At 40.7% G+C, this 26,351-nt stretch overlaps 1 protein-coding gene across 2 annotated transcripts; it reads right to left on the minus strand.

Annotated features, from left to right (window-relative positions):
• Window positions 1-485: 485 nt before the first annotated feature.
• Window positions 486-25,796, minus strand: srpx (sushi-repeat containing protein X-linked). Of its 2 annotated transcripts, XM_038720769.1 has the most exons (10): window positions 25,617-25,796; window positions 10,758-10,814; window positions 8,768-8,956; window positions 6,947-7,123; window positions 5,470-5,596; window positions 5,216-5,337; window positions 4,566-4,745; window positions 3,319-3,452; window positions 1,332-1,453; window positions 486-1,248 (listed from the first exon to the last, which is right to left on the minus strand). In XM_038720769.1, the coding sequence occupies exons 1-10, from the start codon at window positions 25,675-25,677 to the stop codon at window positions 1,065-1,067; spliced, it is 1,353 nt and encodes a 450-aa protein (XP_038576697.1). In that variant the 5' UTR covers window positions 25,678-25,796; the 3' UTR covers window positions 486-1,064. The 2 variants fall into 2 exon arrangements, with proteins under 2 accessions (XP_038576697.1, XP_038576698.1); XM_038720770.1 differs by lacking the exon at window positions 10,758-10,814.
• Window positions 25,797-26,351: the final 555 nt, after the last annotated feature.

Below are 26,351 nucleotides of genomic sequence, written 5' to 3' on the forward strand. Positions count from 1 at the left end.
CACATCACATCCTGTTTCTCCACACAGAAGTGCCTGAACTATGTCCTTTGCACCACTGGAATGTTTCATTGCTTACTGTTCAAGAGTCGTGTCTCTATCTTCAAACAAGACAAACTTCCTTATGAAAGATGAGAAGAAGACGAGAAGGTTGATACCACTCTCGTATCTTATGTGTGTTCCAGTCTTTATGCTAAGCTAACCAGCTGCTGGCAGTAGCTTTATATTTAGTGTGCAGGCATGGAAATGCTATCAATCTACTGAATCTAACACCTAGCAAAAGGGTGAATGTATTTCCCAACTATTGCTTAAAAAATGACACTTTTGTTCTGTAAAAATGTTAAACAAGTTGTTTGTACTAGAAAATGGTTGAAATAATCTTACTGCAGGGACATTTTGTTTTATCTTTATAAGATGAAGATTTTTGTATTTGTTGTCAGGCGATCATGCATGACTCTTCCACTGACACTGACACACTAAAGATCACATCCTCTATGATAGACATATTTAATCAGTGTCTTGTGATTTCAGACATACAGCGTACTAACAGAGCAGCATCACTGTCGTGTCCTGTACATAAAACACACCCACACAGTACTCCAGAGAGTGTCAGATTACATCATTATTAGTGACGTGAGACATAAATATTAGACAGGTGAAGAGTTTTCCAGTTCATACAGTAAAAATACTTTTTGTACAAAATAGTAAAACATATTTCTGCTTTGAGAATATCAATAATAATAATAAAACATACAGATAGACAAGACACAGGAATCAATATGATTGTAATGTACTATATGACCCACTCCATTTCGTAACCTCTTTTAATAAATCTGCTTGCCTCAGATCAGCGTCAAGACTGATATCCCTGTGATGGCACACAGACACACTCATACATACCTACACACACATATACACACAGACACACTCACACCTTCTGGAAACAGGACTGAATGAGTTCAGGTAGGAGTGTGTGTGTGTTAGAAACAGAAGATCTGAATAAGTCCTGTCTGCTGTGAATGAGGGGGGAAAGGATCAAAGATGGCTGAGAGTCCGTGGACGCGTTTTTATGATTGGCAGGACTGGCCCGCTTCCTGCTGCAGCACCATCTCCTCCTTGCGAAGGGGGAAGGTGTCGATGGTGGTGAATAATTCAGCCGCTGTGATCGGGAACGGGTAGCGCTGCTTGTCCATGCCCTGCTTGTCTACCAGCACCATTTGGAAAGACCTTTGAGGAATCTGGAGCAGTAACCTAGGAAACACACATCAGCTCGATAAGCAGCTGGAGCGAGCCAAAGACACGTTATGGAAGTGTGTGCTTGGGTGTGCGAGTACCTGATCTGCAGGGCCAGCGCTGGAGGGAGCAGCCTGTGTCGAATTCGGCCAATCTGTGCTGGGTAAGTCCCAACCAGCTCAATCACTGTCACGTGCCTCAGGTCCAGTCCACACTGAGCGTGCTGTTCCCACAAAGACAAAGAGACTGATCTATAAGCTTTGTTGTTTTATAGCTTTGTTATTGATTCAAATGCAGGCAAAATTTACAGAGAATATAAAACTCTAACAAACCAAAGGCTGCATAGACAGCACAGAGGCTGCAATTAACGATTATTTTCAAGATTAATTGAAGTCCCCCTTTACTCCAAAATGTGTTTTGTTTATTGTTCCTTCACTTGGAAATTTGAGCTTCACTGTGAAGTTTTGATACTAGAAGGCTGTTTTCAACTTTATCTTAGAATATTTCCATTAGTGAATCATTAGTATTTGAATGTGAGACCTTTGTGGCATGTCATGGCATGCTCCATCTCTCTCTCGCCTCATTTCCTGTCATCTTTCCACTGTTAGCTATCCAATAAAGGCATAAAATGCCCAAACAAATAATTGTATGAAGTGTATAGCAGTGGTTTCTAACTGTTTTATTCTCATGTAACCCCACAGTTCTATCAGATGAGCTCACATACCTCCATTGTCTTCTAAATGTTTCAATTTAAATTTAAAAGAGATGTTATTTAATAATAACAATTACAAAAGTGTTTAGTGTACAATAACTTTTTCATACAAGGCATAGGTGTCCTGAAATTGTTTATGTTTAGACTTCTTTTATGCAAAGACGTCTTTCTGTCAGTATGTTTGGTCAAGTTTGCATTTCAAGTTTTCACACGTGGTGTTCAGGTTGGTGGAAGGCATTGTCTTGTCCAGTCAGCTTGTTGTAGCTGGTAGTTTTTGGGTTGTTGTGGTATTAATATAAGATCAGTCTCACACCAATGTCTAATGATACTTGTGTGTTTATTTTCCTTTTAAACACAAATCATGTGAATATATACCAAATCTTTTCAAATTAGCTGAGCAGCGCCACGATATTTCAATAAGTACCACATGGGGTATACGTACAATTATAGTTTGTTCTTTTTGATTGCAGATTTGTGTCCGAAATTTGTTTCTACAGAGCATGCTTAGCATTAAAAAAAGTTGTATTTTCTTAAAACTAATCTAATCTGCAACTGCAGAAAGATTATATTCAAACTGTTTGCAGTAAATCAGAGACTGTATCTTGGAAAAACCTCATTGCCAAGACAGTTTATTCCAGAAATTCTTGAACAATATGTTTGTATTAGAAACAGGTAATTAATCTTATGCAGGTAAGAAAATCTCCCCACGACCCTGTATGCAGAATAAGCAGTTGATGATGGATGGATGGAGAATAAAATCCTATAAAGTTATTACAATTTCCCACAGTCTGAAATGATGGCTTCAAATGTCCAAAACCCGTGAGATATTCAATTACAATCCTATTGTTAAATGTAGAAAAGCAGCAAAAACTCACATTGGTGAAGCAGGAACCAGAGAATATTTGGCATTTTTGCTTGGAAAATGACCAAAAAAATCAATCATTTATTAAAATAATTCAATAATTTTCTGTTGATTGATTAATTAGCTATTCAATTCAGTTCTGAATAGCACACACAACTTTTGATAACAGAGCTGACTGCCTTATAACATGATCTTTTCTTTCAGCTTACAACCCAGTGATTTTGAAAGATCAGCTCTGACTTAATGGTCTCTGACGAGCCGGGGAAACGTCCAGCCTCAGAATAGCCTTATCCAAGCTGGTGTCAGTATCATTTATTTGTCGCCTTGTCATTTTCTGTTCATCTGGACAACCTCCTATTTTTTTGTCTCACTTCTTTGTCCCACAAAGCGAGAAAGAAAACCAAACACACTGCAGAGACACAAACCACTGCCATATTGACTTCCATCACTTCTTCCCTCTGTCTCACTCGCCTCACATACAACTCGTGTTCTCTCCCTGTGAGTCGTGCCTCACCTGCAAGTTGGTCATCTGGAAGCGGTAATTATGATTGGCAGCCGTTGGGGCCGAGATAATGAGGAGCCGTCGTTTCTCATAGAACTGGTCCAGCAGTGCAGCAGCCGTACGCACTCCCACGTTAATGTTCATGGCTGTGATGACATTGAATGTACAATTAAGTGATGCGAAGAGACATGATACACAGTACAAGATTCAGTGCTGCACAATATTACAGCGAGATGCTACATAATTGGATTCTTTGGGGCTCTTGAGCAGATGATATTACATAAGAAACTTATATTCCATCCAAGTGTATTCAACCAAACACAAAACAATGAGTATTAATTCTTGACGGTCTGTTGCACAATAGCTGTTACACAGTCCCATCCCATCTACTTTTTCATGTCTCACAAATACAGACATTCAGTAGAGAAGTCCAGTATTGATTTTTCTAATCGATGTATAGCAGAGGGGGCCATTTTCTCCTCCACTGAGCTTCTCATATGGAACCAGTTTAGCACAGGAGGGCAAACTTTGCATACAACTGTTTACTGCCACAATATGCCACAAAAAAGCACTAAGCAAATTGAAAATAAATGGCAATCTGAGCTGGGAGAACCTACTGAGAATGAAACATGGAAACTGACTGACAATAAGTAGCTTAGTAAAATTAAGCAAACCTAAATCTGTGCTTAGCGTTAAATAATGGAAAACAATCTCCACCAATCACTGAGAAGGAGGGACAGATTCATTGGAATATAGCCTTAATATTAATGTCAGCAATGATGCAAAAAATTATCTAGCTAGTATTTTTAACCTCAAACAGAATCGCAGAAATTAAACTGGAAGTAACAGGAGCCTGCTGGGGGTGTAGTGTGTAGAAATATCTGCAAAGTAATTGTTTTTCTGTCATGTCGCAAGTTGATGAACATTTGGACCAAAGTTTTAATTCTTATCAATAACGTTTTGGAGAATGTTTTGCAAATAAATCCCAAGGCTGCAGTGCTGAGAGTAATTCCTGAATATTGTAGACATTCATATTTACTAAATATTAGATTTTTCATTAATGGCAAGGAAGCACCTTCCACAAGAGAGAGGCAAGCAAATTGAAGGTAGTGCATTGCAAAAAACTACTGATGAAGGCCAATTGTTTGTTCTTGTTTAGCTGTATTTTCAATATTTTGCAATCTGCTCTGAGCAAAAAAACAAAAAAAATAAAGAACTGTTGTATGTTTGTGTGTTTATCTGCTGCATGCAGTACGTACGTGCACAGTTTGTGTCTGTGCCAGACCAAGTGAGTCCATACTGACACACTCTGGCAGCACTGCCCTGCAGCTCGTAGCCGCCGGTGCAAGTGAAATCACAAGTGGCACCATAGTTGTCACCGTCACTGTCACATTTCATGTAACCGTTGTCTGGGGGAAAGAGTGGGCTGCAGCGACGCACTACACAGACAGAGAGAGGCACACAAAATGAGGGAAAACACAACAGGCAGTGAGGTGGCATTTAAAGGAAGAAAAAAGAGAGGAAGAATGCAATTCTTTGTGCACATATATCTACAAATTCAATGAAATGGAGGAATTGTGGTTGGAATAATTTCATTTGTTTTTAGCGATGCTAAAACAGATATCAGTTCTTCCCATTTTATTTGGTAACGTTTTATTTTACAGGTCCATAATTTCAAAATAATATTCTGAAAAATTTATGTAATTTGGTACTAATTATAGAAAAATTTTCTCCAGAGTTTCCATCAGCAAAAAGCTTTCAAACCCAAGTAAATGCTGTCTGCACTTTTGTTTACAAATTTATTTCCTAGCACTTTCCAGGAGACTTCATGAAAATAACCAACAAAATCAAGTGTTACTGAAAATCCTGCTCCTCACACATTATCAAAAAGACGCTTTTAGAAGCTCACCTCGCACTCTGACAGTGAAGCGACAGGATCCTTTGTTCCCTGCACGGTCAAAAACAGTGTAGGACATCTTATGGAGCCCCTCTGGAAAGTCTGATTTTGAAGGTTTCCCTTTCAGGATAACACTGCAAAAGACAGGCCCTGTTTTAATCTTTCACTGGGATCTCTTCAGAGTGGAATAACCAACAGGACTAAAACAGAGTGCGCTGAAGCTAAATGGGAGAAAAGCTTGAAAGGGTGGTGGAGATGAGACTGACTCTGTAAGGATGCCATCTGCAGTGTCTACACCCTCTGGTGTGTCCCAGGTCACCCTTGCGGTCAGCTTTCCCGGTTCTGCCCACTTATCCTTTAGATTAGGACACTTGATTTTTGGAGGATCAATATCTACAGAGAGAGAAAGATGCCTTTAACAAAGGAAGAAAAAAAGACAAAGCAAATCACATCATCTACATTTAAATGTATAAATTACTACATAGGCTACAAATTAAGAATAGGAAATGTGGACAAAGTGTAGCAATATACTGTTTTAAAATGATAACAGTGGCAGATTTACCACTTATAATTTTGGTAATTTTTGAAACAATGGGTGCTTGATTTCAGACAATGGTAGACAAAAGCAGCTTCTCATTTCTAGCTGCCGACTGTCATTTTTGCCGTCAGTGGCACATTTGACCACCTGTCGCTATCTAGATAAGCTAAGTAAACCTTCATGCGTTGGTTGAAAACAGGGTCTTAAATATGCAAGTGATGGCTACAGACATGATATAATGCTAAAAGACTGTCACATAACCCTGTTTGGCTGCTTAGCTTATATACTTATTTGTTTAAAAAGTATGTCCTCACTTTTAACTTTACAAGAGAAAAGACTTTTAGGATGAGGACTAACCTATGAGTCCGGCAAAGATAATGCGATCAGGGGTAACATTCTTTGGGGTTCCTGGACTGGAACCCCAGAGAAATAAAAACAGAGCTGCCGACATTAGCCTAAACTCTGACAGCATCAGGACCGACTTCCACGCAGTGAGGAACACAGTGGCTGTGCTAGTCCTAAAACCAGTAAACTCACACACTAGTTACTGAAATGCTCCTTTGCCTTGGAAGTAATGCTGGGTTACAACAAGCTGTATGCTCGTTAGCCGAACATCCTAACAATTCCAGGTTACATTAGAGCAGAAAAACACAGTTTAATCCATTCTTGTGTTTTGGTTTTGGAAAGGCGAAGAAAGACAATAAGACCCTCCAGACTCTTGAACTGCAGCGTACCCATGCACATCACTTCACAAACAGCACTGTTAGGACGTGATGACTGTGGTGCAGTGAGATCTACAGTAAATGAGTCTGTGATTGTCCACTGTTACCAAGCTCCCAAGACTATTCAGCCATTTATATGATCATCAACAAGTGCATGCTTTATAGCTCAGCTTTTCATGAAAAACAAAAAAAATGTAATTTTCAGGCTCAGTCTTGATCAGACTTGAAAACATTGATCATTTTCTGGTGATGAGAGACAAACCACACAACATGTTTGTTTGTGTGTCTGTGTATAAGTACATGTCCATCACCTAACCTTGTATTATGAGGAATATTCTTTGTCGTAGTCTGCAGCTGACATTATGCAAGTTATTGGTAATTACATGTTATGTGGGTTTTTACTATGCAGCTCATAAGTCTGCAGGATTTCCAGTCTGTGGGAGATGAAATTTGTGCACAAAAGAACAACACACACAGTCTTACCAACACATGTGGGGACTCCAGCGCTCCACACCTTGGTGTGCTGGCAGGTTGCCGACTTCTGGCCCTTCAGACTGAATCCAGGGGAGCAGAAAAACTCACAGCGAGAGTTGAAGTAGGAGCCGTCTGAACACTTGTAACCACCGTTAACGGGCATGTCCAGCTTGGCGCAACGGATCTCTGTCAGAGAAAGAACTCAGTGTTGATGGAAGGTGAAGGAATGATTTGCTGTGTTTAATTTGGTTTCAGGTAGGCTACATGCAATAGGTTTAGGTATAGTGGTTCATCTTGGTCTTTTATTAAAAGTTACAAATCAACTGCTTCTTAAATATGCTGAACATGATGCAATGTTTTTAATCACACAGTTATTGTATAATAGATTCCCTGTGAACCTCCTAAACTGAATCCTGGGTGGTAATAGTAGCTATTGTCGCAGTTGTGAAATCTAATGCTGCTCCCAGACAACCGTGAACTCAAACATTTCTGACCTCATACTAGAAAATGTACAATTAAACACCACATAAAGTTTCTTCATACAAAGGACCCCAGTACTCATGCTCAAACCACAGTTGCCCACAGACACTAGGGGCTTCAGGAGGGAGGACTGCATTTGGGCCCCTATAATAGATCCCGACTTCATGAAGAAGCAGTTGTCACAACAATGGAAGCACGCATTATAAATGGAAAACCATCAACTAAAGAGCAACATAAAGTATATTTGCCTGTATTTAATTAAAATAATACATACTATCATATAGTAAAAAGTGTTCTGCATGTAAATTGATGTCAAAATGTTATTAGGTAGCTGGTTACGGTAAACAATCTCTGAAAATCATCTTCTCTGAACAAAAGTTATTTTGGAAAATGTAATATTTACTGACTTTTGCAGATTACCTACAGATGTAGCTAGTTGAGAACACAGTTAACGAGTAGCTTGTATTTATGTCACTAATTTTCATTAAAACAGTTATCTTTTGCTATATTTAAGGATTGATCCACATGTTTCCTCAAAATGGTGTGCAACAGTCTTTGAGGTATGTTTTCTCTCATTTGGTGGGTGTGTCAGAGATGTTACCCAATTAGCAGCGACATGTATCTCACCACCACCATATTAAAAAAGCAATGCAGTGCACTTCAGTACAGGATGTTCATGGCTTCACCGTTTCCGTTGAAATAAACGTCTTGCTACATTCTGTCTGGGCTGAATGCACCCCAGATGTGTGTGAAGCAGTGAGGAGACTACAGTTCCTCAAATTAATACATAAAACAAACTTAAATGCCGTATTTCATACATTGTTTTTTGCTGCTTGAGGTTTGACTGGCGCTCTTTTAACTATGTCATCTTGTTGAGTCCTCTTCTGCAATGGTATCACCAGCTGTTTCTCTCAAAGTAACAACTCCTAATAACTGCAGTAACAGTAGAGGATGGAAAGACACATTCATCTGCATTTTGACGATTTTCTCAAAATTCGGTTAAATTGTATGCTACATTTGGATGAAAACCTGGTATCCTGAGTTACAATTAGGTGATTTAGTGTCCTATGATGTGAATGCTGTTTTCAAACCAATGAACCAATTTAAAAAATCATGAACATCAGCTACAGGCAATTTTATTTCATTTTAAATGTAACTCCCATCCCTGACACAGAGGGTAATCTATGGTAAAAAAAAAAAGAAGTGGACTTGCTATTTCCTGAGCCAAGAATGAACTTGCTCAACTGTAAGAACTACTATCAGGAATCCACATGAGGCAAACCTAGCATATGGGTGCGAGTATGTGTGCATATATGCATGTGTGTATGTTATTACATTTTCAGTTCTTACCTCGGCAGGCGTAGTTAGAGGACCAATGTTTGCTGGCCATACACACCACCTCTGAGCTCTGGGTCTCGTATCCCTGCTTGCAGCGTATTTTACAGCGAGTCCCCATCACATTCCTGTAGTGCTCTCCTCTGGGTGTGCGACAGCTCACGTCACCATGTTTCACCTTAATGGGCGCGCACCACGGTGTCCCTATATGGAGGAAAGATGGCTGGTCTGACCTTTCCGTCACTGCATCAAGGCAATTACATGTTTTTATGGTGCGGCCTTGGAACGGGAGAGACTCTTATTAATGTCAATATCCAATAATAACTTACCTGAAGACTATAAAAAGCTTAGAAAGACTTAAGTGTGAAAATGTGAAAACCCACCCATCATCTGAGTTCAGACAGATACGGTGGATTTCTCATTACCTTATCTGCGACTTTCCATAATCCAGCAGTGTCTTGTGAGGCAAAGAAGATAGTCTCACTTGAGGAAGAGACAGATAATGATGTGTAGAGCGCACTTAAGTTTCGGGATGTGAGGGTAATAGAGTTGAGAATAGAGTAGAGAAGGTTTCAACACAGATAAAGGTCTATGTTGAGAGTGTAGCTCTTAAGTGATACTTATCACACTACCACTACCCTGGACTCATTTCCGTCCCTCCATTTAGTCTGTCTAAAACATGATAATGATTAGACTGAACACAGATTTATCAGCGTTACTTTAGAACAATAAAGTCCTAGTCAGTGTGGCATTAATCTTCTCACCTCAACGCTTATCAAAAAAACAAATATACATTTCCCATAATGTCAAACTATTCCTTTAAGACTTATCCCACAAATGCATTTGTTCTCAGCTTTTCTCCTCCCATGGTGGACACCTCTGCCCATCTCTACAACGTTTGTGTAAAGATTCCTTGTTAGATGCCAAGTTTGTGGGGCCACAAGGTTCTTATTCCAATACAAGGAAATCAAAATCTGCAGTTTATTTCCTGCTAGCTCAGGACAAACACTCAGCCCAGAGGACCAACACACACACGCACACACTTGGAGACAAGAATATACGCCAGTTTAGGCTAATTTCCAGGAATAAAAATGAGTATTCATTTACACAGCAAGCCTCTCTCGCTCCCTCTCTCTCTGTATGTGTGTGTGTTGGCAAAGTCTCCACAACCACTGAGTAAGAGAAAATAATACAACATTTGAGCTTTTACACAAGGGGAGAGTTTGGTTTGGCCTGGACGATAATGTTCCGTGTCTAACTGACCCCGAATTTAAAGCTGGAAGCTACTTTGACATAATTGAGTCAGTTTACAAAACTTGGCTGAACTAACTGCCGTTGAATTATGCCTCTTTAAAGACACGCTTTTCTAATTATAACCCTGTGTTAATTGTTCAGTTATCTTGTTATATTCCAAATATATGTCAATAAAATAATTTTGAGGATATAAAAATCCCTCTTCCTGTAAACATTAACATATTTTTATGACACTTCTTGAATCAGGGGAATAAAAATGAATCCAGTCAAATGTAATTTGAAGCAACTGGCTACACAATCATTAGCTAGTGGGTCATAGTAGCTAGTAGAGTTATATGAAAGGTCAGAGGTGTGCGTTTGATCCTCAAGAGGGAAAAACTTTGTTAATGGTTTAGCTCTAATTTATTTCTATCACACTTGCTCTCCTGTTTCTGATCCAACTGTACTGGAGAGGGAGGTGTGGGTGGGTGCAAGCTTACAGTCCTCGACAGCTCCACATCATGCTCTATTCCCTACGCCACGGGCACTTTTGAGCATTCCAATCAAATCTGAAGGATTTCATTTATAGCTCTCTTGCGACTAAACCCCAGACTATATGGGATCCAGTCTGTATTGCTCTGAAATATCTATGTTTACTTTGAATTAAGCGTAAGCAGTCCCTAAATTGAAATGCGTGTCACTTTTTAGAATGAGTGTACTGGATATGTATGCATGCATGTATTTGGCAGTGTCAAACTGAGCATGTGGTTACCTTTATATCTACGAGAATGCCAGTCCTCATCGTCTCCGTAAGCATACTGTCCTGACCCTGGGGGTGAAAGAAAATAAGAAAATGCAACTAATATGACAAAAAGAGCTGCATCCAAGATATTAAGCAATGTTTGAAAGCACTGTCCTGGGCTGACCTGTGGGGGCTTTTTTTCTTTTACTGCAAAACAGCACCAAGAACAGGCTTTAAAAGATTGCTTAACTTTTCCTCTGAACCAGACTCTTGGGGGGGATTTGGATCTTTTGGACAGACCACATGCAAAAGGAATACATGTCAAAAGATCCTCTTTTCCAGCTGGTTTGGAAAAATGAATCTATTCAACACAGATTCATTCAGCTCAATCCAGTGTTGTGGGTTTTTGTGGCCCCCTATTGAGTTTGGTAGAAACGGAAAGAGAAACTTTTTGTTCCAAAACAGCTCTCATAGATCATACTTACCATTTTAAGTCAACTGTAACAGTGAACAGATCACTCAGACAGAGCAAAAGATATTTCGACCATAAAACAGCAGCATCCAAGAAGAACTGAAATATTTCTCAGTGGTGGCTGCAGAGCCTGTGGAGGACACAGTTGAGTGACACTGATAAAAGTCAAACGTGAGGGGAATTGTGATGAGCAAGGAGGATTATTTTAGGAAAGAGAAAGGATGGGGGTGGAGCCAGTCACGAAGCAATAAAAACAGAACAGGAAATGGGTGAGGAAGGTGTTAAAGTTTGGGGGAAGGGTGTTCAACCTTGGCCCCTGGATGTTATGAACCCAGCGTGAATGTGTCCTCTGTTCAGGATCTACAAGTGAAGGAGTGTTCCTCCCTCCGAAAGCTTCATACATCAGCTGCGTGGTCATTGAACCTGATCCATCTCGAGTCCCGTCCCCCATTCCTCATCATGGGTTTACTATCAGTTTGATAAAAGCTGTCTGGACCAAAATGCTGCAAGCTCTAAGGTTTTAGCAGTCAGATCACACAGCATGGATTGTACAGAAAAAACCCACATACTGAGTGAGTCAGATTTAGCTGTCTAATGGGAAAACTTCAGTGTCTGCTTCTTAATGGAGGGAAGGAGGGAGGCAGAGAAAGGTATGGAAAACTAATTACAGGTGCGTGTGTGTGTGTGTGCGCGTGTGTGTCTCCTCTTCAAGCTGAACATTAGTTAAAGCCACAAGTGCCAGAAAATGTTCATCAGTTCTGTAAAGACATTCAGCCACTCCAAGCAAACAGGATGCAACAATTTACACCACGGCAAGCTTGTTTCTGATTGGCTGGCAGGTGTTACCACAAACAATCACATACTTTTTCTCAGACGCAAATCGCCTCATGGAACTGAGTTTTAAAGTTATAATCATTAAGATTTACATTAAATGAAATATGATGATACTATTTATGTTTTCTGTAAGACCCATTTAATGTATTTACATTCTGTAACTCACTATACAGATGTTTAGTGGTGGAGTCCACCATCACGCTCTGGATTCAAGTTGCCTTCACATGCACGAGGGATTCACAAGAACTGATGGATGCATATCATCCTGAAATTTCATCTTATTGATAAGTGTCTCACTGTTTACTGTTGACTCTCTTTATGCTTTGTTAGAACTGAATTAAGTTACAGCTAATGAAAAGTGAATGTTACCTACTGCTGCTGCTTCACATTAAAAGCATTCAACTGGCCACTCATGGGACAGCTTTTATTGTGAAGCAGCCCCATTGAAAAGACATTTATTTTACTTATCACTGCGGTTAGCCCTGACAGCAATCATTCAGCAAAATTAATGAAGAGAAAAGTAGCAGCCACTGTGAGCTGTTAGATAAAGAGCCACAGGTAACAAATTGCACACATCCAACTCCTCAGCAAGGTAACAACTTTACTGTGCTCTGCAGTTGTGTGGGAAACTACTCACGCTGCGTCAGATCATCAGATCATGATTGGTCATGACATGATGAAATAGGGGTGATTTTTGACAGAATTCTTTATCAAAACAACATGAGTTTGTTTAGCTGTGCTGTAGCAGTTGCTCAATAGTTGTATTTCAGACTAAGTAGAGTGTAGTGTAGTATTATGTATTTTTATATATATATATATATATATATATATATATATATATATATATATATATATATATATATATATATATATATATATATATATATATATATATATATACACACATACATACATACACACACACACACACACACACACACACACTTGCTGTTACTAAAATCTTAAGCATTATAACTTTAGGGGCCCTATTTTAACAATCTAAGAACATGGCGTGAAGCGCGTGGTGTAGTTGCATTTGAGGTGTGTCCAACTCAAATTTTGCTAGTTTAAAACAGCAGAGAAAATGGTCAGTGCACCAGGCACATGGTTCAAAAGGGTTGTACTTAGTCTGTGAATTAGTCATAGATGTGTTTTGGGCGTAACATGCAATACACCAATCAAAGTGTCATCTCCTATTCCCTTTAAAAGCCAGGTACACTTGTACCTTGGCACATTGCTATTATAATGGTGGATGAATGGCACATTATAAAAAAACATCAATTGACTAATTGAATGGCAGACTCACAGCAGAGGGGGGATGTAGGCAGAAGTGTGGACGTGATAAAAGCGTCACTGATCATGAAGCCTAATGTTACTCTGCAGCTTTGTGTTATATATTAGGGAAATGTCTGAACTCAGACTGGAGTCTAATTTATAGACATTTACATTTTGTTCATTTAGCTGACGCTTTTATCCAAAATGACTTACAATTGCTATTTATGTCAGAGGTCACACGCCTCTGGAGCAACTAGGGGTTAAGTGTCTTTCTCAGGAACACAATGGTGGATGGGTCACAGTGGGGAGTTGAACCCTGGTCTCTCACACCAAAGGCAGGCGTCTTATACACTACGGCATCACTACCCTACTCTATGAAACAGATGGATCCTCACTGCGCTACATTACTATAAACTAATAAATAAAATGACGTTGCATTGCTGTGCCTTGTGCGTAAATGCACACAGCATCTCTCTTACCATCAGAGTAGCAAAATTAAAATGTAAGAAAAATGTCACCATGTCACATGACATTAAAACCTTGCGGGAGCAAGGCAGCTGCAGTTTTCTGAGTCCAGAAAAGGCAGTTGCTTTTCTCCGGCTGCACCAAGTTGGAACCACCTTTTGCATTATCTCAAGATCAGTCATTTAGAACAGTCATTAATCTAAGCTCACAGTAAGCTCACGCACTCTACGGGAAGAGGAATGTGTCCGACTTGACAGCAGTGTTTTTATACCCCACCCCTCCAGTCGCCTGCTATCAAGTCAGAAAAGTCAGCCGCAGTCCTCTTGAATTCACCTTTTAACAGCAGTAGCAGTGTGTGTGTGTGTGTGTGTGTGTGTGTGTTTTTCTTTTTAAGGCTTGTCCCACCTGTCACTCATAATATATTTTATATAATATATTTTATTTTAAGATGAACATAACCACGTAACTGTCACATATTCAATATATCGTTGTCTTTAAACAGACCAAGAAAAAGAAATAATCATCTAACCATTTAATGAGACTATAGCACCTTGCAGACTCATATCCACATAGGACAGAGAGAGAGAAACCCAGTTTCACCCCAAGACATTGTACACAGTATGGAACATACCGGCCATTAGAAACTGTTTTTTTCATTACAGTTCACTCAAATGCAGTACCAGAACACAGATGGTGAAAAGAAATCCAAAAGCAGGGGCATTAGGTATATATATATATATATAGCATCAAATACAAAATAGATCAGGTCCGATATAAAATCCATGATGGATAATAATCCTACCACAAGCAAAGGAGCAAAGTACATAACTCTCAGTTCTGACATTAAATCAATATCTCTCAAAGAAAAGGGCCCCAAACTCTATTATAAATACCTTAAAGTAAAATAACTAATATAGATTGCACATCATTGCACCACACTAGCCTCCAGTGGATTTCAAACACACACACACACACACACACACACACACACACACACACAACAGAAGTACAATTCAACTTGTGTTGCAACCTCATGATTTCGTAAAATACATTTATAATCTTTATTTTCTTTGTTGGTTAATTGCCTGATGAAATATTCAGTTGTTTTAACTCATGAACAAGAGATATGTAAACAATAACATGCAGGGCAGTACTTAAGACAGAACTTAGTCAACATTTATTGTTTATTGTCTTGAATTGGGTTTTTGTTTTTTCTTCTGCGTCCCTATTGTTTTTTTGGTCAGGACTTCTTCCCTCTCCAAAGTAACCAGGAGGACAGAGGACAAATGAGGACACTCAGAGCAGTGTGAACTCTGCAAAACCTCTCAGTAGTGAGCAGAAAATATCCTTGTTGGACAAATTTTGCAGAGCCTGGAGTCATCTCTGTGAAAAGGTCTACGATACTAGCCTACAGGCCAAGAGAAAGAGATGCTAACATGCATGTGTTGTAGAAGGCACTACACTAAAAGCCACCCAGAAACACTAATCCAAAAATGGGAAAGAGGAGTGGAGATGAGGTAGGCCGAATGAAGCCTGGTTGCTGAAATCACCTAGTGGCCAGCCACCTATAATGGCACCCACCTGTCACTTAAAGCGGTAAATCTGTAGTAGGCAACGCTGGAGAACTAGCAAGAAACAGCTAGATTTTGAAAGTATTTAACCAAAAAAAATCCCACCTGCTCCCTTCAGCCCTCCCTCCAAAGCCACTTTCCCAAAACACACTTTCATGCGCAGAGAGTGCATGGGCAGAGCGCATGCAGGTTAATAGGTAGGTAGGCCAGTTGGCTACCTATCCTTTTCCAGTCCTGCGAGAGCTACAGACACTGGATTTGTTTAATTTTTATTTGTGTTTGATTTATTGATTGCTGTTGAGACGTAAAGAAAAATTAAAAAAACACTGAAAAAAATGCTTCTAAAATAAAATGCCTTCTAGGGGTGTGACAAGATCTTGCGACACGTGATATCGCGAGATTAAATTGTGACGAGAACTCTCATCAGGTAAAAAGCTGTCTTGCGAGACTCACGCAAATTACATTTTTCACACGCTGTCAAGCCACACATATTCTCACGCAGTGAAATACAAATGTATAACTTATAAGATAAGCGAATCAACTCCGCCCAGCTGATGCCACACGTGTATGCTGTAATAGTAATCAGCGGAACCCGGTCGCGCTATGAGTCCAGACCTTTTTATATCCAGTCAGTGGTCCAGACAGCTGTGACGAATGGTAAGGCAACTGGCAGAGTTTTGCAACATAAGCATCTAAAAACTGAAGCGCAGCCTTTTCTGTTTGGGACTGTGAGCTGCACTGGAAGTTAACGTGTGGATTTGTGGTGAGATTTCTGCCTGATTGTTTCATTTACTTTCGGTTTCACATGCAACATGCAGTCCCAAACTGCGTCAGTCAAACTGTCTGAAGGAGATAACGTCACTACCAGCGGAAAAACGTAATGCACCGCAGAGTAAAAGGCAGGTAGACTTTTCATTAAAAGATGACGTTAGTCTGTTAATATTCTGCCTTTTTTCTGGACATGTCAGAGAACACAGATTTGTGAGAGATTCTGAATGTGCAGAAAGTTGAGGATGAGCAGAAAATCTGCTGAAATTTGGAATTTGACTCTGGATTGTACATTGCTCACGATGTGCTTACTAATACAATAATACTATAATAAAACTAAAACTAAACAAACACAGGCTGCAGAATAGAAAACACAAATATACACACTATAAACAAAACAGAACAAAAATAAAATTTAAAGTCCAGGAGTTTACAACTAAATTAAAATGAAATAGTTTATCATTAAGGTGAAAAGGTGCCACAGTCACATTTAAAGAGGTTACTTCCCCATACAAAGACAGAAAAAGAGGAGGGAAGACTAAATCATGAATCAGCAGGGATGATTTTTTTATCAGTTGATCTGCAGGAGAAACAGATCTGATAGCAGCACAGAATGACTGAGAGCAGACTTTTTTCTGTACTTGCCACCTGAGTTTTGTGTTTCTCTTTGTATAAATAAAATTAAAAAATCACCATAATCAGAAAGCAGGAAATAAAGTGTTTAATGCAAAAAAAATTCATATAATTCAGCATTAAAGATTTCTTAAAAATAGACTTAAAATCTCGTCTCATCTCAATCTTGTGAACCCAATCTCGAATGTAGTCTTGTGGGTTAAGTGTCTCATCACACCCCTTTTGCCTACCCTAGCTTTAATATAATTTAAATGGGTGAGTTATGTAAAGATTCACCCCTGTACAGTTGTCATGAAGGGGGAAATTAGCTAGAGACCAAAACCGTTTTTTGTACCAGGCTGTAAATATGTTTTTTTCTGCTGTAAAGTAGGGCATTTTAACATGGGGGTTTATGATGATTGACTTGCTTTTGGAGCTAGCCTCAAGTGGCCATTCGAGGAACTGCAGTTTTTGGCACTTCCACATTGGCGTCATTTTTCAGCCCACGTAGGTTGCTGTTTAGATAAATCCTCAATGTTATCATCTACACGGCTACCCTTTCAGACACAACGTAGCTGTAGCTCACACGCTATCTAGCCTGCACCCTGGCTTCTTGCGTAAGCACAAACAAAGCTAGAAACTGCTGGATGAAATTGGCTGTGTCACACTCTGCCTGTCTGCCATGCCGTGTTTTGTACTTTTGTGTTTAGTCAGCGTTATTATTTTGGTCTGTTGGGTTTTGGGGTTCTGTCTTGTCTGTCGTCTAGTGTTCGGTAACATTTTTCATGTCTGTTACCCCAGTGATCCCTCTGCATGTCTTTCCCCCAACCTGCTCCTCCTGATTACCGGCCAGCTAGCGCTGCTAGCTTTCTGCCTGCCCACCTGCCTGATCACCAGCTGACTCCTGTTCCCTCGTTGGTGGTCCGACCAGCACCAGCTCCGTTGGTGGCCCAGCCAACTCCTGTTCCCTCGTCGGTGGTCCGACCGGCACCAGCTTCGCCAGTGGTCCGATCGACCCCTGCTCCCTGTTTTCCGTCTGTGGTCCGACCGGTAGCTACTCCACCGGAGGTCCAGCTGACTCCTACTCCTCGTTCCCTGTTGATGGCTCGATCGGTAGCAGTCTCGCCGGTGGACCTCAGCCCTACTCTGCCTTCCAAGGTCCCTAGCCTCCTATGACGACCTTCTGCTCGGCCACTGGAGGGGTCTCGTCCTCTTGACTCCCCTTCGCTGCCGGCCTCCTGCCCGACCTCCGGAGAGACCTTGCCTTCGCCGCCAGTCTCCAGGTAGGATTCGTCTTTGCCGCCGGCCTCCTGCCCGGCCTCCGGAGAGGTTCCGCCCTCGTTGCCAGCTTGGCCTCCAGCGGGTTTCCAGCCTCATTGTTGGCCTTCCTGCCGTCCCCCTGATTTGCCCGGCCACCTGATCTGTTAGGTTGTCCTCTGGGACGACCCACTGAACTGTTTCCCCCCCCCCTTTTGGCCTGGCCTGCTGGGTCGACCTCCGGGTCTGCCCCCCGAACTTTTGTTCACCTCTGGCCGCCTCGGTCGGCCTAAACTGCCTTGCCCGGCCTGTATTTGGCCAAGAGACTGTTGTTTTGTTTTTTTTGGCCCTCCTCCTGTCCTCCCTCCGCACACCCGGGCTGACTTGTCCTCCACCTGACCTTCCTCCGCCCACCCTGGGCCGGCTTGATCTGTTTGTTTTTTTTTTTTTCCTTTTTGTGATGTTTCATTTTAGGACGTCAGGGGCCGTCCTTTTGAGGGGGGGCTACTGTCACACTCTGCCTGTCTGCCGTGCCGTGTTTTGTACTTTTGTGTTTAGTCAGCGTTATTATCTGTTATTTTGGTCTGTTGGATTTTGGGGTTCTGTCTTGTCTGTCGTCTAGTGTTCGGTAACCTTTTCATGTCTGTTACTCCAGTGATCCCTCTGCATGACTGTTTTAGTCTCCCTGTTTCCCTGCTCGTTTTGGATTTTGGTTTTCTGTTGGACAACCTTTGTTTTGGACTTAGTCTTTCAGCCACTCAGTCTGTAAGTGTGCTCGCTTTTTGTTGCCCTTAATAAATTCTCTGAACTGTACCTGCCAGCTTTCGTTTCCTGCATTTGGGTCCTACTACCTGCCTCCACACGACAAACCGTGACAGGCTGAGCCTGATTCGTCCTTGTATATAAAAGCATTCAATATTCAAACAAATCCAAGAAGAGAAAATGTGATCTGTTTTCATATCTGTAACAAATCTGTCAACATGATGAGGTGGGCTCAGCAGCCAGCATCACATTCCTCATCTCTCCAACTTCAAAGGAGTTCAAGATGTCAAAATGTTAATAGAGCAGGAAGTGTAGAAGCTTGTCTTCCTGACAAACCTGTGGGAGTGAATAAACTTTAAATTTCAGAGCCTGATATTCAAAGCTTTTCTCTGCGAGGCCTGTAATACAGTACCATTATATGGAAGCTTAGTCCCTTGTTGAAGTATAGCTACAGGCTAACAGAGCATTAGAGAGCAGAAAATAAAATGGGATGTCATTTTTTTATCACTCAAATCAACACGCCTTGATTAGAGTTATATAATTCCTTTTGGAACACTAATGATTTCTGTCCCATTTATACTGTATACCAGCACGTTTTCTTTAACATCAGCATTTGCTGACCCTGAGGAACAAACTGCTGCTGCTGTTTTTATCTCCACTAATAATGCGGTACAACAATTGCTAAGTAGTCACAGTGATGGACCAATAGTTCACCATAAAATATAGTATTATATGTTAACAAGTTATCTAGCTTGCACCTAGTATGGCTGGTTTAAAATATGTATTTAATATTAACAATATTTATGTGCAAATGTGTTTTAAATAATAATTTTGCCGTCTGTTTTGTCATTTGTTAACTAAGGGTGTGTTTCCAGTAAACACTCAGTAACTACTTAGCGTTAATTAGTTCATTGGGAATGATTCTTTCAGAAAGTGTTTAGTATACAGACACAGACAGTTAGAAACTCATCATTACACATTCTTAAAGCTGCACTAATCATTCATTTTGTATTCCCAATAGATCAAATGACTCCCTAAGGAGTTGTTAGAGACCAAAAACAGAGCTAAAAGTTAACTTACATTAATCAGGTGGAAACAAACACAACTTCAAATACATACTAATGTTGCTTCAGGTCTCGTGTGTGTAAATAGGCACGTTTGCAACTTTATAAGACAATATTATGTCAGTGTTGTATTAACAGCTTGTTCAACTATACTGTGAACTACATTCTAGTTTACTATTTAGAGATATTTGGTAACTTAAAAAGACCATAAATTATGTATTAAAGCTATTCAGTACCACCTGCTGGACATTTTTAATATACAGAGCTGTAGCCAGTTGAATTCAATGAAGACTAACCGGTTAGTTAATTTAGGAGTGTGGTGCATTCAGTATTCAGTATTCCTACATGTTCTAGTCTTCTTTTCATTGTTGCAAGTGTTTTTTCATGCAACCAAGTATAAATAATTAGCATTTTGTGATATAATTACAGTGGAAACCGCTTGTAGTGATCACAGTTTAAGTGATCAACCACTTATATGTATCATAAAGCTTGAATCATTAAAGAAATCTTTGTTGGGAGTTGCACATGCGCAATTCCCAGGTAAGGACTACTAGCCAATCAGAAGCAGAGAAGGGCGGGTCGTAAGAAACATGTTAGTGTGATCCAAATCAAAGCTGCTTCAGACAGTGATGGCAAGTTCGACTCTTTTGACAGACTTGTTCATTCAAATCTCGTTCATTAAAATGAACTAATCTTTTTTTGTGTCATTTCGTTCATTTCATTCATTTGAACTAGGCTGGTTATTGTGGCGCTGCAGCCCTCTAGTGGGCGATTAAAAAAACGTGCCGTTCCCAAACACGGAAGGCTGCCTGGCTTGCTTTAACTGAGAAAGTATAATGCACAAATTCACCTCTTGATCACTATCATCATTATATAACCCCCCTTGGGCCCACAACCAAATTCAAACCATGTAAAAACCACAGAAATATGTTGTCTATATGCAGTCCACTACTCCGCCTAAATCCTTCCATTTTCACAATCTTTCCCGAGTATTCAACCAAGCCATATAAAGGCTTATGCATATAATTACTATCTTTATCTCTAACGTCTCAACCTAATGTCCCTATCCATGAGTAAAATATTACTATCAGATTTGCTTATATAGAAGTAATCAGCTTGATACACTATATGAATAAACACACTCTTATTAAAATTCAACCAATTTAATAATAATCTGGATCAAGCCACCAAGTTCTTAAAAGAACTCCAGCACAGAGAGAGGAACAAAGAATTATTAACACATTATATAAACGCAGCAGTTTGGCAGGTCTGGACGCAGAATGGGCCACATCAGGTCCGGATTCTGCAGACAGAGAAACACACATGAGCACATCGCTCTCAAACACTACAGGTTGTTCACCAGTCACGAGCTGTGAAACAACAGCACAGCTCTGTATTGGTAAATAAAAAGTAAAAGTTACGTTGTGTTCTCTGGCGGACCTGGATCAGCTGTTAGCTGTTTACAGGGTTAACGCTAACGTTGCTACGTGGCTGTGTTTTAATGTTTTAATTACCGGGTCTGTCTGTTTTTTGGAGAGGAGACGACCTCTGGGGTAATTCGGCTCCAGGTAGAAACCTGTCAGGGCTCTGAAGTGGACCCAGAACAACTCTCATCAGCTGTTAGCTGTAATGTTAAACACTAGCAGGACTAAAGTTACTGCGGCTGTGTTAAAACTATAACTTAGCACAACATCACTGCGCTGTAATAATGTTATGCTTTATAAAATGTCACATAATTAACAAAATAGCTATATAATATCAGTCCAGTGACTGTTACCTGACGGCTGACCTGCCTCTCATTCTCCGGCGCTGGCGGTCACTCAGCCTGCAGAGTGAACGAAAGACTGAGGAGGACCCATGTGAGCGGTGAACAAGTCCTTCATTCCTGATCCACAGTAGGAGCTGTCGTGAACTAATCAGTTCTGTTTCCTGTGCTGACGGAGCCCATGCAGCTGCCGTGTGACGAGTGAACGTAAGAGTCCAAGATCCTTCACGCATGCGTGAAAATGAATGAATTACTCACTGAGACAACCCGTTCCTCCCGAGTCATATACACGATTAGGTCAAATGAACTACTTCGGACTGCGACCGTAACCTAGCAGATGGTATAAGTTACTCACAAGTCCACAACATCATTGTTCCGCATCTTACCATAAACCACTACAAAAATTTCAACTCAATTTTACATAAAAATTGGCCAAACAATTTGAATGTTTGCTCAGTAGCTTTCACATCAGGTGTAACGTTAGAATTATCGCTGTAACTTTAGCTGTGTTAGCCAACATTTACAACAACTCCGCACTTGAACAGTCTGTGAAGTTACATTGCTGTGTTTATTTTAAATATAATTCACAACCAATAAAGCATACTTACAGGTTATGATTGTGAATTTCCAGGCCCAAACAGAGTCGGAGTTGCATCGTCTTTTAGGATTAAACGTTGAACTGTTGCCGGTGTTCTGACGATCTATGTTGCCTTGCCGAAAAATGCTACCATAGCGCAAATCGATAGACTCGACTCTACTCGGCCCTGCTCCGTTTTCCATTGCAGATAGTACCAGAGATAGTACGTAGCTTGTCGTCATAGCGACGCCACACACAACTGCCGCGATGTAACGTTCAATGCGACACACACACCAGCGATCCACACAGCTTTCTCTTTTTTAAGTTAAAATGTTTCAACATTACTCAGGATGTAAAGACAGATAAGCGGTATGAAAACCTTCCAGTCGTGTTTTCCTCTGCCGTTGTTGCTGCAGCGGTCTGTGTGACGGCGGGAGCAGAGGGCTCTGTGAGCGGGCGGCTGGCCGGACTCACACGCTCCTCCCGCAGGTTGGTACAGGCTTCCCCCGCAGACACTTGCGGAGCTCCTCAACTCCGAAAATATTCAAGCACATTTTTGTTCCGCCATCACTTCTCGTAAAACTGTCAATATTCGAAATCTACACGGCTGATTTCTCACCTCAAAACTTCTCAGAAGTGGATTCAGTGATGAAATTATGTACGAAAACTGTAAAATATAAAACTTTCTGTTGCTGGCCTCTGTCTGGTGCACGCGACGATGAAGTGAATAGTGAATATTCTCTCTGACCAATCAGCAGTCTGGCGTGTTTTCACGCTACATTTTAGTATCCCTCAGCTCGCTTGGAACCTCGATGAGGTGAGGGGATATGAAAAAAAGTACCTGGAAGCAGGTACAACATTTCTACAATGGAAAACCAAACAAAGCGGAGTTTTATATACAGTCTATGGTTTAGCCAAGTCGAGCTGGTACTGTGCAGTGGAAAAGGGGCTTAACTAAAATCAAAGGGCCTCCGCTCAGACTAGCTTGGTTTGAGGGCGTGCCTGACCCCGCTAGCCGCTTGGCAAGCTTTATGACGCGTTCTAATTGTGACGTCACAGTGAAGGAAGGGAAACAGCTGGACTACAAAGGAGCTGTTTTCAGGCAGTTCACAGCAGTGCTTTCTGGGAGATGGGAACTCCCTTTGGGCTGGACTTTGGGCTTTTTCACTTTGCAAACCTATTACATGCACAAAAAGAGATATAACTCAATAAAGGGGAGAGGGGAAAAGCCAAAAAGCATAATACCACCTCTTTAACATATACTGTTTAAATCATTTACAATCAAGTGGTCCACAGATCATGTTCATTTGGGGTCTTTCATCCATTACAAAACAAAATCATAATATTTTATGTATCAGTAACTCTATAACCAGTTCAGCATTGATAGCCTACAGTTTATTTTCAGGGCTGTTAGAATTTTAGAAATGCACTGAATTTCACACACTCTCTTACAAGCGTGGCCTAGTTATGTCATGGCTCATGGTGATGGCAATGTTAGTCAGTTAGTCCACAGTGAAATAACTCAACAACTATTGGATGGATTTCCATGAAATTTTATACAGATATTCATGGTTTCCAGAGGATGAACCCAGCTGACTTTGGTGATCCCCTCACTTTCCCCCCTAGCGACACCGTGAGGTTAACAATTTTGCCTCATTATTTTCTCTGCATAGCCACATAAAAACATCTCTGATGACACTTGAGGAGTGGATGCTGCCTGTTTTCTTCCTAACATGCTCAATTACCCTGTACTTATTAGTTAGTTAGTTCCTGACTTGTTCCTTAGGATTTCATTTGTAACTATTCAGGATTCACCTTGTTAAGTGTTGCTGCTTTTTCAGGCAGAGAAACACTTATTAAAGTGACTGTTCTCCATTGATGGTGCTTGCTGGCATTTACCCAAGTTGCTCCCTGTGTGCAGATGATGTATCATCCCCCCAGACTCACATCAGCACAAAAATCGTCATGGAAAATATGATCAGGCTTTCAAGAATACTTGCTGTAAATGGGTTTAACCCTAAGAAGTGATACAGAGCATGGGCAGAGCTTAAAAACAGAAGCTTAGAGATTTCCACTGTTAAAAAAGTAGTTCCTTTAAAAAACTCCATATTTGAAGCACTTCATTCTGGTGCACTGCCACCCAATCCTCAGACACTGATACATGCACACTCAACTGATAAATTGACTAACTGACCACAACAATAAACACAAACACACCCCTGTAAAATAAACTCACACACACACACACAAGTGCAGGCCAGAGTCCTCACTGTCAGCTCGACAGGCAGTTTTTATTCTGTCAGTGTAAATCTGCTCTGCAGCTTGCATTCATGTTTCAGCCTGTATGATCATACAGCAGTGGTGAGCCACTCTCAAACCATCTACAGGCACAAAGCCACTGTGACTGCACACACACACACAGACAGACAGACAGACAGACAGACAGACAGACACACACACACACACACACACACACACTCCATCCAAACTTGAGCTTTGAAGTCATTTCAGCTCCTCAGTAGAGGCTACAGGCGCTTCTCTGTCTGGCTCCATCTATCTGAGGCTGTGTTTTCTTATGTTGGACGCTATACATCAGTGTAGGGCTGCAACTAACAATTATTTTCATTATTGATGAATATGCCAGTTCTTTTTTAACCTGACTAATCACATTGTCTATAAAAGCTGAGAAAATATTGAAACATGTCACTTTCCTGGACTTTTTTTTATATAACCCAAATGATACTCAAATTACAACAATATAAAAACTAATTACTCTCACATTAGTGAAGCTGGAACCAGAGAACATTGATTTACATGATTAATAGATTATCAAAATAGCAAAAAAAAGAAAAGAAAAATAACCCTCCTGGTGGTGATCACCTCCTTAATTAATTAACTTAAAATGTTGCAACTCTAGTTCACTGTGTCTTTTCTGAGAGAAAGAGAGGGAACTTCTGTGTTTACTCAGCGACAGGACAGAAACTTCATCAGTGCTGTAAATACCTCCAGACAAAGATAAACCACTTTCCAAGATGTGAACGTTTCAGTTTCATTCAAAGAGTTGATGAAAAGGTCGCTCTTAGTAAAGCATCAAAAGAGTTAAGTTAAACTCACACTGCAGAGCAGTTGCAGGGCTTTCATTAGTGCTACAGACTGAGCTCTGTGCAGAGAAACGTCCCCCAGATGCACACTGCACTCCCCCCGCTTCCCACCCCCTCCACGTAAACACCAACGCGGTTCACCATAAACCAGCGGTGAGGATAAGAAGCCTCTACTGCACGCGCGAAAGTGACACAAAAAACTTCCCCCAACTCAACGCGTTTGACCTAAATCCAGCTTCAAACCAGTGATATCCCGTTCCTTTAACCAGTCTTAATTTAAAACTGTTCGATTATTTTATCCTTCTGGCCCCAGCAGGGTTAATCATATCCAAGAGGTGAATGAGGGCCTTTTTGTCCAGTCCTTACCTTCATAACCGGAGCAGAAGCAGAGCTGGACAAACAGGAGCACCAGCGGCCACATGTCCATATCGAGACGCGGGAAGGACGCTCTTTAACATGTGAAGGGGAGCTCGCAGGAAAACTTCCAGCGCATTCCTGCTTCCCAAAGGCCCGCCTCTTGCTCCAGAAACAAGGGAGGATTCTCCTAATACAGTCAGGCCCGGCCACCGGCACGAGGCGAGGCAGATAGAGGAGGCTGTGCCAACCCCTGTGGGTCAGCTCTGTGACATGGACTCCATCATCACCAGGAGAGGCTGGACTAAATCAACCCTGTTCACCTTATTAAACCTGCACATGTAGGCATTAACCTGTGAGTCTGTTAGGATTTGGCTACTTAAAATTAGTTCATTTCTACCTAAGGGCTCACACGCAGAGTAGGCTACTTTAGTTGAAGGTATGAAAAAGTTTGGGAACTACCAGTATATTGTAGGCTATAAGAATATACAGTATTCAATTAGTAATGTGTTAAAGTCACTTAATTTGTCTGTTAGCTGTACTTTTATTTTTATACTATACATCTATGTAGGCTACATTTCATAATACTTTTGTATTTCTACCTAAGTAAAACTATCATTTACATTTACACTTGAAATATAACTGAGTATTTTTACATTGAGGTGTTATATGTGTCTTGTGTTCAAGTGTGTATGTGTTGTATGCTTCACCTGGACTTAGACTTAGTTAGACTACTTCCCTAATGTC

Source organism: Micropterus salmoides, unplaced genomic scaffold (assembly GCF_014851395.1).
Source record: "Micropterus salmoides isolate LMB-PRFRI ecotype aquatic unplaced genomic scaffold, ASM1485139v1 Ms_hic_scaffold_15, whole genome shotgun sequence".
Taxonomy (NCBI): Eukaryota; Metazoa; Chordata; class Actinopteri; order Centrarchiformes; family Centrarchidae; genus Micropterus; species Micropterus salmoides.